Here is an 11,727-nt window from a genome sequence, read left to right as displayed (position 1 = left end):
CAAAATATATACCTTTTCAATTTTTTGAAAGTAAAGATTTCTAATTATTGAAAATTTATCATAATCATTCAAAGAATCAATATTTATTAAAGTTATCAATTAAAGTCATCGATTAGTGTTATATCAAAAATGTTTTGGAGTTCATTTTCCGTATGCATATTATGTACTGTACATTGGTTTGCCAAATGTCATGACATGGAAACAAAGTAGCTATTTTAGTGTTTCTATGTGTGATACAGAGACTAATGTTCGGATTTTCTTTTCTTATCGGATTTTTCTTATGGTTGCATTGTACATAATCTAATTGATAAAAATCAATAAAAATTTAAAAAAATTCTTATTGTTTTTTATATATTAGGAAATATATAAATCGAAACTAACAACACCTATGTAAATACTATCATTTATCTTTTATTCTTGTACTAAGAGTATATTTAATTTGATTTATTGTACAATTCATATATTTTTGCAACTAGAGGGCATTAGCAGTGGGGCGTCCTAAAGCCCGTCCTATGCACCGCCACGTCAACATTTTATCCTCCTACCCTTTCACATGCATTTTATCCGCCAATTCATATAGGTTTTGTTATTGTTTTGTTAATTAATTTAAATGTTCTCAAATATATAAATGTAAACTAATTAGAAACTATAGGGATCGTACTCCGTGTTGGGGTCGAACGACCGATATTTAATGTGTAATTTTCGAGTTCAAATATTAATGGTAAAGTTCACACAAGTTTAATAAATTGACTCTAATATTACAACGAATCTGCAAGAATACAGAGCCGATTGTAGTACTTCGAGTGTCGATCCACAGGGAGGCGTAGGCTATTTAATTCGAGATTGATAAGAAAAAAAACAAATTGAAAAGTAAAGAATGAAAATAGAGAAACTCAAGAGATAGAGAACGTTGCTCCTAATATGCTCTAGATGTGAATTAACTTAACGGACCAATTAACTTATGGATTAACGATTAATCTAATGAAAGTTGTAATAATCTCGTTCATTCTACTCACACTGAACATGTTCATAGATGCTTGAATTTAACCTTGCTGAACACTAAGATCAAATTCGTACTCGTCGGATTATCACTCCTACAGACACATAGTAAGCTCTAATCCAACTTCTACGTTCCAACGTACATGATTCATTTATAAAATCAATTAAACATTCCTACAGAAGCATAATAAACATCCAACAATTATTGTAACGACATGTAAATTAACTTATCCAAGATTCATACGTTGAACACGATACGAATCTTAAACTCTTTATCTACGTTTCCACCTTTTAACCAAGTTAAAGAGACATTAGCTAAAAGACAAGATTGAATCATAAATCAGGCCGAAATTATAATTCAATGTAAAAAGCACCGTAGAAAAGATCATATCTTAATATTAATCCATAGAATCCAAAAGTAATTCACATCTTTCACAAATTAGGAGCAACGTAAAGAACTTAGCCTAAACACATGGTAATAATAACAATTAAAACCATAGGAAGCATGCTCTTGTTGAGTGGAATGGAGATATGGAGACGGATTGTCAGAATGTTGGTCGGAATTTCTTCATTCTTTTCTTCCTCATCTCTTTCTCTCCTTCTCTCCTTCTCTCCTTCCTTCTCTTTCTTCTTTTTCTCTTTTTCCCCAAACTCCCTGCCCCATTTCGTCTCTTTCTTCTTTTCTTTTCTCCCACCGCCTCACGAAACTGCAATATTGCAGTTACATAGCATTCACCCGGCCGGGTGCATTATTAGGCATAAAATTCACCCGGCCGGGTGGCCAATTTTGATGACTTGCTGGAATTTTCGTATTCTGAAAATCATACCCGGCCGAGTGAATTATTAGACATAAAATACACCCGGCCGGGTGGCCAATTTTGAGAGCTTTCTGGACAGCTTTTTCACCATCCGAGCTTCATTCTTTGTTTCACCATTTATTCCTCTTCCTACACCACAAAACATACTTTTGCAAGCATCAAACTATATAAATCATGTAAAGTTAGGGGAATAAAAATGTACAATTTGATTCACATCAATATTCGTCAGGTTGTGTACCCGGCCAACGTGGACCGTCTCCAAACATCGGGCTATTGGGGCTTGAGTATTCACCGGAATCCATTTTATAGCGTAAGTTGAGAGTGGAAAACTGAATCGAAAGGTTACAAATGAAATGTGGGGTTGGGGTATTTATATAAACACAATTTTCGAATTTAAAAAATAAAAATAAAAAACGCGTTGCATCGTCAGCGCCATCGTCCGCGTCGCCCACAGTGGGCGGCCGATGGCGTGGACGATGCCCTATCGGCCGCGGACTAAGCTTAGGGCGAGGACGACGCATCGTCCATCGTCCGCGCACCCACAGTGGTGGACGATGGCGCGTCCGAGGCATCGGACGGCCTATCGTCCGCCCCACTGTGGATGCCCTGAACCGGCTGTTCCGGAACAACATCCGTGGCAAGGAGATTTCGAAATGTTTTGTTACCGTTGCAATTTATATAGTACTGTATTTTGGGGATTGCAGTTGGTCTAATATCTCTCTCTTATTAGTTGGAAGGGTGGATTTTCAAAATTTTGCCTCTAATTCAAATTTCGTGTTTCAGTTTTGATTAATTTGTGTTAAATGTATAGAAAATGCACGATCTTCTAAGATATCTACTAATAAATAATTATAATAGTGGCTCGACATATGTATTGCGATTGTAAAGATAGAACAGTGAAGAACGTAAGTATTTTATGATATGTTCTACAATTTAAAAAAATAATAGTAAATAGTAGTATGAATTTTACTAATATTTTTGTCAACTTTCTCATAGAGTCTATATTAGGGAAAATTATAACAAATGTAAAATCCAAAAATTGTACGAGCTAAGGCCGTCCGTGATAATTATAACTAAGTGCTCAACACACTTAGCAAATAACTTAGTTGCACCATTAATTTGAAACATACTTGTGGTAAAACAAAAACATATTATAGGTAAAAAAAATATAATATTTTGTTGTAAAAAATGTTAAATTGTAGTAGTAGTAGTTTTTATCGTTAACTTTTTAAGTGGTGGGAAGAACTAGAATTTGATGTGTGTGTTATATTGACACCTTCTCTTTTTCAAACTTTAAATTAAAGCAGCTAGTCAAATTGTGTGTCATAGAGCACAACTTGTCACTTTTTTTACAGGCAAAAACAATTTATTTAAGGAAACTGTAATAATTATCAAGTAGCACCAAATGCTAATGAAAAATAGACCATGATCAAATATGTACGCCAACATTATTGTGGACCATTTCGACAAATCCAACAAGATAGACAGACATAAAATAAAAAATAAAAAAATAGTATTTCCGAACAAAATAATAATATCCTTCTCCTTTTCTTATTTTTCCACTTTTCCTTCTTAATTTAGTGATATAGAAATTGAGAATATGAACTTCATATTCTGATTTTGACACTACATCTGATTCTTTAGCTTTGGAAAAAGTAATCAATAAAAGAGTGCTACCAACTTAAATGACCCTACATATACTTCCTAAAATATATAAAAATACTACCTTTTCTATTCGGAGTAGTGAGAATAGAGGTAAAAAAACAACCCATTGAATAAGTAAACAAAGAAAAATACAGCACAAATTCAATTCCCTCTCTCAAAATAGAGCAATGCGTTAATTTTAAGCATATTAAAGTGAAATCTTACTTTTACCATATAACAGAAATGAAAAACTTTCTTTACAAGAATTAATCAAAATTAGTAATATAGTAGTATATTTTTAGCATTTTTACTACTAATACATGAACAAATGCTCTTAAAACAATTACGATACTAAAGAATGGTGATAATTTTGCAAATTGGGCATTTTCCACTACGTACTTTTTTACTTGCAAATTTTTTGAAACACACCACTAAATTGGTTAAGTAACAAAAGTACTATTTCTATATATGAAGGCTGTGTGTCCCAAATAGAAAAAAAATACACATGCATAATAAGAAATTATTAAACCTTTACTCACGTCGTTTTATAACAAAAATAGAGAAACAATATTAGTAGATTTTAATTTTTAAATAGAGTTGACTGCCTGCGTTCCTTCCGAGTTACAGCCTGTTACCACAGAGATATTTGAAAATCTATATATTAAAATACGCAAATTATAATGTCAATTAAGAGCATAAAAGATTTATTCATAAATAATGTATAAATTAATGTGAACGAATCTTATAGAGACAGAGATGAATGGTCTTAAATATATATCAAATTTAATACACCGTATTTCTATAGCAGCTAATGAATTAGTCCAATTTTAGAAATAGGTATAGAGAAATTTCAAAATGGTCTCATCGTGGGAATAAATAATGGTACATGATAATAAAACAGCTGTTAATTATAATGTCATGCATCAATCCAACTTCCATCTAAGAAAATAAAATAATTCAATCTTGATTCATTCAAACCATCCTTCGCTATATATACTTACCTCATTCAACCCATTTCATCATCTCTCCTCCCAATCATCTTCACTCCAATCTCCCTTCCGATCTGGTGGGGTTTTCCGGCCACAGAATGACGACTCGCCGCCGCGGCTCAGCCGCCAAGGGTGGGCTTCTGCCACAGCTCATGCTGGTGGCATTGGCCACTTTGGCTACTTCTAGTTTGGTCTCTGCTGATCCTTATGTGTACTCGTCTCCACCTCCGCCTTATGTTTACAAGTCTCCTCCACCACCGTCTCCGTATCCACCACCTCCTTATGTGTACAAATCTCCACCACCGCTGTCACCATCCCCACCACCTCCTTATGTTTACACATCCCCACCACCACCATCACCATCTCCGCCACCACCATATGTTTACAAGTCTCCACCACCACCACCACCATCACCATCTCCACCACCACCTTACGTGTACAAATCACCTCCACCACCCTCCCCTTCTCCGCCACCACCATATGTTTATAAGTCTCCACCACCACCTTCTCCATCTCCACCACCCCCATACATCTACAAGTCTCCACCACCACCATCTCCGTCTCCTCCACCACCATATGTATACAAGTCTCCACCTCCACCATCTCCATCTCCACCACCACCATACTATTACAAGTCTCCTCCACCACCTGATCCCTCACCACCACCACCATACATCTACAAATCTCCTCCACCACCTTCTCCGTCTCCACCACCCCCATACGTCTACAAGTCTCCTCCACCACCATCCCCATCTCCACCACCTCCATACGTGTACAAATCCCCACCACCACCTTCCCCATCCCCACCACCACCTTACGTCTACAAATCACCACCACCACCTTCTCCATCCCCTCCACCACCATACTACTACAAATCGCCACCACCTCCTTCTCCATCCCCACCACCACCATACTACTACAAATCCCCACCACCTCCTTCCCCCTCACCACCACCCCCCTACCACTACGTCTCGCCACCACCACCGGAGAAATCTCCTCCTCCACCATACTACTACACCTCTCCCCCACCACCCGCACCGGTTCCTCACAACCCACCGCACCACCACCATGCATTGGTAGTTAAGGTGACCGGAAAAGTATATTGCTACAAATGCTATGATTGGACTCACCCAGAAAAATCCCATGACAAGAAACATCTTCAAGGTATATACACACCTACTTTCTCATAGTAATATTTTCTTTTTTTTAGTCTTCATAAATATTTTTCATGTGTGTCACTATCAAATAAGTATAATTATAATCTAATATAATTAGTTAGTATTTGATTTTGTATATATTGAATCCATTTAATTCAACGCATGTCATTAAATACTAGGAAGATGCGAAATAGTGGAAGCTAAAGAATTAAATAAAAATATATATTTTTCAATTGAAATAGTTTCAACTATTTATAAATTTAACAAATATAGCTAATAATTTATAAATATTATCAGGTGCTGTGGTGGAAGTGACATGCAAAGCTGGGGACAAAGAAATTGTTGCATTTGGCAAAACAAAGATCAATGGAAAATACAGTATTCCAATTGAAGGATTTGAATATGCCAAATATGGAGCAAAGGCTTGCAAAGCTAAGCTTCATGCACCACCTAAGGGTTCAAAGTGTAGCATTGCTACTAATACTAATTGGGGAGTAAATGGTGCTAAGCTTAGAGTGAAGTCTAAGAATCACTATGAAGTTGTGTTGTATGCTGAGCCTTTTGCTTATGCCTCCAAGACTCCTTATGGGGAATGTTCCAAGCCTAAGCCAACTCCGGCTCCGTACTACTACAAGTCGCCACCACCTCCAACCCCCACTTATGTCTACAAATCCCCACCGCCACCTCCTTATGTATACAAGTCTTCACCTCCTCCGGTGCCGACTTATGTTTACAAGTCCCCTCCTCCACCACCGTACGTCTACAAATCACCACCACCACCATCACCGTCTCCTCCACCTCCATACGTCTACAAATCACCACCACCACCGTCGCCATCTCCTCCACCTCCCTATGTTTACACATCACCTCCTCCACCTTCACCATCGCCTCCACCTCCATATGTCTACAAATCACCACCACCACCGTCACCATCTCCCCCACCTCCATACATCTACAAATCTCCACCTCCTCCATCCCCATCTCCCCCACCTCCATACGTCTACACATCACCTCCTCCTCCATCGCCATCTCCTCCACCTCCATACGTCTACAAATCACCACCACCACCGTCGCCATCTCCCCCACCTCCATACGTCTACACATCACCACCACCACCATCGCCATCTCCCCCACCTCCATACATCTACAAATCACCACCTCCACCGTTGCCATCTCCCCCACCTCCCTACGTCTACACATCACCTCCTCCTCCATTGCCATCTCCTCCACCTCCATACGTCTACAAATCACCACCTCCACCGTCGCCATCTCCCCCACCTCCCTACGTCTACACATCACCTCCTCCTCCATCGCCATTTCCTCCGCCTCCTTACGTTTACCAATCACCACCACCACCATCCCCATCTCCCCCACCTCCATACGTCTACAAGTCACCCCCACCACCATCACCATCTCCTCCACCTCCATACATCTACAAATCACCACCTCCTCCATTCCCGTCACCCCCACCTCCATACGTCTACAAGTCACCTCCACCACCATCGCCGTCTCCTCCACCTCCATACATCTACAAGTCACCACCACCACCATCGCCATCTCCTCCACCTCCATACGTCTACAAATCACCCCCACCACCATCGCCGTCTCCTCCACCTCCATACGTCTACAAGTCACCACCACCACCATCTCCCTCTCCTCCACCTCCGTACGTCTACAAGTCACCACCTCCTCCATCCCCATCACCACCACCTCCATATGTCTACAAATCACCACCTCCTCCATCGCCATCTCCTCCACCTCCCTACGTGTACAAATCACCACCTCCTCCATCCCCATCTCCCCCACCCCCATACGTCTACAAATCACCACCCCCTCCATCACCGTCTCCTCCACCTCCCTACCTCTACAAGTCTCCCCCACCACCATCCCCATCTCCCCCACCTCCATACGTCTACACATCCCCACCCCCACCCGTGAAGTCACCTCCACCACCGGCATACATCTACGCCTCACCCCCTCCACCAACACACTACTAAGCTCCACACCATCACTAACGCCCCTCGAGCACCCTTGTAAGTAACCATCTTTACAACATTTTTCACATCACTAACATATAAATTATCCGTTATCTCACACATGCTGTATCATATTGCAGCATCCAATCCACTACACAAATTAAAAGAAGATTTCTCGAGGAGTTTGGTGATCCATGATTCAATTTTTTTCAATAAGGCCAAACATGAAGTGGAAAGCTTCTCACTGTTCATGTTGAACCAATTTGCATCATCTTATTTTCCTATTTTACTACACATGATTCTCATCATATCTCCAAGTCGAAGATGGGACAAGATTTACTCAGCGAGATTGAAGATTCATCGACGGCTCCAAATATCATTTCTTCAAATTGTTCCTTCACATTTTTTCTCTGTATTTAGTTGTTTTTAACTATCAATCAAATTCATATTTGTTTCTTCGCTTATCTGTCTCATCTATCTCTCCAATTCGTAGTCACTTTTAATCAAATCCATAAATTGAATTCGACAAATTAAACGAAATTATGACTACAAATTAAGCCCAAACAGTAGCCCCACAAAGCTTCGCCTACCTTCTCTCTCTACAAATCTCAATTCGCATTTTCACACCTAATTTGTTTTGCAATCTGAAAGCGGCGAGGAATTGCTCTCCGGATTTTGTTGCGGTGAGATTTTCTTCTTCCTCATTTGTCGTGAGTTTTCCAGAATCGTAGACCCTGCTTCGATGAAGAGAATTTTGTTTTAATTTCTCGAATAAAGCTCAGATCTAAACACTCTCACCGATTTTGATTTTAACACTCTGTGAAGTAAAGTTAGAAGGAAGAAGAAGCAGCAACATGAGAATGATGAACAAATCCTCATTTTGCGTCAGGTAAATCATATATTTATCATTAATAAATCCAGTTTTTTATGAATATGTTACTAGTAATTAACAATATTAATATAATGTTACTCATCTTTCATGCTTTCATCTTTCAATTGGCCAAGAGTGATGTTGAAATAAAAAAATAAAAAATGTTATTTTGTTACTTTTAATTAGTTAGTTTAGCATTTTTTTGAATTATATAAGACATTTTATTATAAAATGTAGTCAACATCTTTCTTTCCTAACGTAGTCAATAAAGAAATTTCTCCTTTTTCTCACATCTCTCTTATGCGATGCGATGGTTTTCTCCATTTTCACGTATCAATGACAGTTTCTTCTTTCTCTTTCAATTCATCTTATCCAATGTTTCTTCATTAATTTGTTCCTCTATTTTCAACTAGTGATCTCAAGATATTGATATGATATCACTTGAACCATGTCACAAGTTTGAGTGAAGCTCTTACATTAGTATGTCTCATGGATCTTTGTTCGAGTCATAATTTAATAGATTCTAGTTTCTACTCAAATCTTAGGGGACAATGAAATGTGTCGGCTTCTTGTCCGGAACGAAGGGAGTATTAGATTTACTAAACTAAATGATCTCCAATATTTCATTTTAAAAGAAAATAAAGGGACAATAAAGGTTTGGATTTTTAACTAACCTTTGCAAACTAGAGAGTATTAAAAATATTTGGACGAAATTTGATTGTCTTATTAATTTCATTGTAAACTGTTCATTGTTTGGACGAAAATTAGATTAATTATTTGGTTGCTTAGGTAGCTTATCATTGCCTTTCTAAGTAATTGTTGCCAAATTTCGTGAGGAATACACGTGGCATTGGGATAACATCATACCCTATATTAATCGATTAATTTGCTCATTATTTTAACATATCTAATTTATTTTGATTCAATTTCATTGTACTGATTTGAAAACTTGAAAGTTGTTATATAATGTTGTTGTCAACTACCAAACCTCAACTGCCCCCAAAGATTAATACTAACAACACTTACATTATTTAAAGGGATTTCGTGTGTGATCACACTATGTGTTGCTTAATCCACCAAGCAAAATGACAATGGTGAATTAGGCCAGCTCTCGTGCGCGCACGGTGAACTTGTGCATTTTGCAGAAGAAGACGAGATTAAAAATTTAGTGATCTGAATATATTATCATGTGATGAATTCAGCCGATAACATCTGCGAAAAATTTCTCACTTCTTTTTACTCTCTTTCTATTAATATGATTTGTTGAACACATCAAATAACAATGTGTCCAAACTACTAAATTTGTACTCGTCGGAAGAGGGGAAGGAGGCCGAGACGGTGGAAGGTTTGTGCCTGCTCAAAAATCTTTGTCACTATGAATAATAGCTTAGGATACTCCAAAGTTATTAATTCAAAACAACCAAACAAACAAAAGCAACACTATCAAGTTGAATAATATCTTTGACTTTTAACGTAGTACTATTAAATTTTGCTACTCAATGTGGTAAATTTTATTTCTGATTTTCACTATTTTTGTTACCATTATGACATTATCTATTTTTATGCCCGGCAATTAATAAACCGGAATTTTTTTGTTTTAGATATTAATGACTCTACCATTAAGCCAATGCATAAAGTTTCGGGTATTAATAATTCTACCATTAGATTAACACAAATTAATTCACCAAACTGAAGGACAAAACAAAATATGGGATACAAAATATTTCCATTGTGTTTACTTTTCTTTCTTTCTTTTTTCTCTATTATCCAAAATATAGGTGCATATTAGATAAAATGTCATTTTCTCTATGTTTGTATTATAAAAGGAAAGAGTAGAAAATTTTCTATAGTACTATTAATTAATCTTTGGTTAGCAGCCTCTCAATAATTGAATGGGCCCAACGCATTGCTGGCTTTCATCAAAATCATCAAAACATTTCGATCAGAGAGGTAATTGCACATGCTTTACTACTTTTCTTTGATTTATTTCGTTATTTCAAAGATTTAGATTATTTCTACTATGACTATATTCATGTTTATTACTATTGTGACGTTTCATTTAGCCTCTTTCATTTTGTTGCTACTGCAGTCAAGCATCCCACGTTATTTTCGTTATTTTGGATGTCATGCGAATTTATCGATTCGACAGATTCTATCTATTTACTTCTATCCATAAAAAATAGATAAAGTTGTAAATGACACGGACTTTAATGCACAATTGGTAAAGTAAGAGAGAAGAAAAAAGTGGTGAAAATAGTATTAGTGGATTATGAGGTCCACATATATAATGATGTGTATAATTAATATTTATTTAAAACTTTCTATATTTAGAATCGGTCTAATTTTGGTAGACGTCCCAAAATGGTACTAAAATTAGTCTATTGTTTTATGGACAGAGGTAGTATGTGATAACTATCCAATATACTATATTTTCTTTGTCAGGTATCGAAATTTTGACAGTGAATAACTACGAGTTTGAGTTTTAATGTAAAATTAATAAAATTGCTAGAAAAAATTATTACAGATACTAAGTAATAATGATGGATCATGTATTCATGTTACCAAAAATGCAAAGATACAAAAAGTATCTGGACGAACCAACATGGAGAAACTAGAAGACTATTGAACTGAATCTCTAATTGAACCGAAAGTAAGAATTTCGGTTATCGATTAACTAATAACCGACCTTAATCGATTTGGTTATCGGTAAATTGATAATTGAATAATCGAATACATATCCCTAGACGAAGGGAGTATATAAATAGGGTTGTTCACGAACTAACCTATTAGTAAATTATTTTGATCGATCTTGTCTCGATTATAGCTAGTTCGATATTCGTGCATCGGTTTACAATGAGTCGATCGAGTTCAAGCTCAAATCATCCTCATAGGTTCATATTTGTTTCATTGCTAGTGTCATGTATCTATGTGGTCGCCTCTCTACCTAAAGAATTTCATTAGGTCATTAATTACACTAATATAATAGCGCAATATTAATGACATATATATATATATGTTAGTGATCAAGATATAACTAATTTTAAGTGTATAACTAGAGAACAAATCTCAGCCACACATCTTAATGAACAAATATTATTTATTTTAATATATAAAATAGACCAAGGGTATTTTTGGAAATTACATTATGAGATTTAAATCAATTAAGCGGTTTCCTTTCCTTCTCCTTCCAAATCTGCGACCAAGTGCGACGAGGGAGGTGAGGAACACGGCGGCGGCGGCGCGGTTTCCTTTCCTTCTCCTTCCAAATCTGCG

General features: G+C 37.1%; 1 protein-coding gene across 2 annotated transcripts; it reads left to right on the top strand.

Moving 5' to 3' along the window:
• The first annotated feature begins 4,356 nt into the window (after nt 1-4,356).
• On the top strand, nt 4,357-8,045 carry LOC121802525 (extensin-2-like). Of its 2 annotated transcripts, XM_042202213.1 has the most exons (3): nt 4,358-5,614; nt 5,905-7,640; nt 7,724-8,045. In XM_042202213.1, exons 1-2 carry the CDS (start codon nt 4,549-4,551, stop codon nt 7,602-7,604), a joined length of 2,766 nt encoding a protein of 921 aa, XP_042058147.1. In that variant the 5' UTR covers nt 4,358-4,548; the 3' UTR covers nt 7,605-7,640; nt 7,724-8,045. The 2 variants fall into 2 exon arrangements, with proteins under 2 accessions (XP_042058148.1, XP_042058147.1); XM_042202214.1 differs by having other exon boundaries at nt 4,357-5,614; nt 5,905-8,045.
• Nucleotides 8,046-11,727: the final 3,682 nt, after the last annotated feature.

The sequence above is a fragment of the Salvia splendens genome, chromosome 5 (genome assembly GCF_004379255.2).
Source record: "Salvia splendens isolate huo1 chromosome 5, SspV2, whole genome shotgun sequence".
Taxonomy (NCBI): domain Eukaryota; kingdom Viridiplantae; phylum Streptophyta; class Magnoliopsida; order Lamiales; family Lamiaceae; genus Salvia; species Salvia splendens.
Note: the sequence above shows the minus strand (reverse complement) of the source record. Positions and strands in the feature narration are given on the sequence as shown.

Bases quoted from the DNA above. Each gene is read 5' to 3' on its own strand.
- LOC121802525 (XM_042202214.1), top strand. From the start codon at position 4,549: ATGACGACTCGCCGCCGCGGCTCAGCCGCCAAGGGTGGGCTTCTGCCA. The intron at 5,615-5,904 runs GTATATACACAC...AAATATTATCAG, and splicing joins TGACAAGAAACATCTTCAAG to GTGCTGTGGTGGAAGTGACA.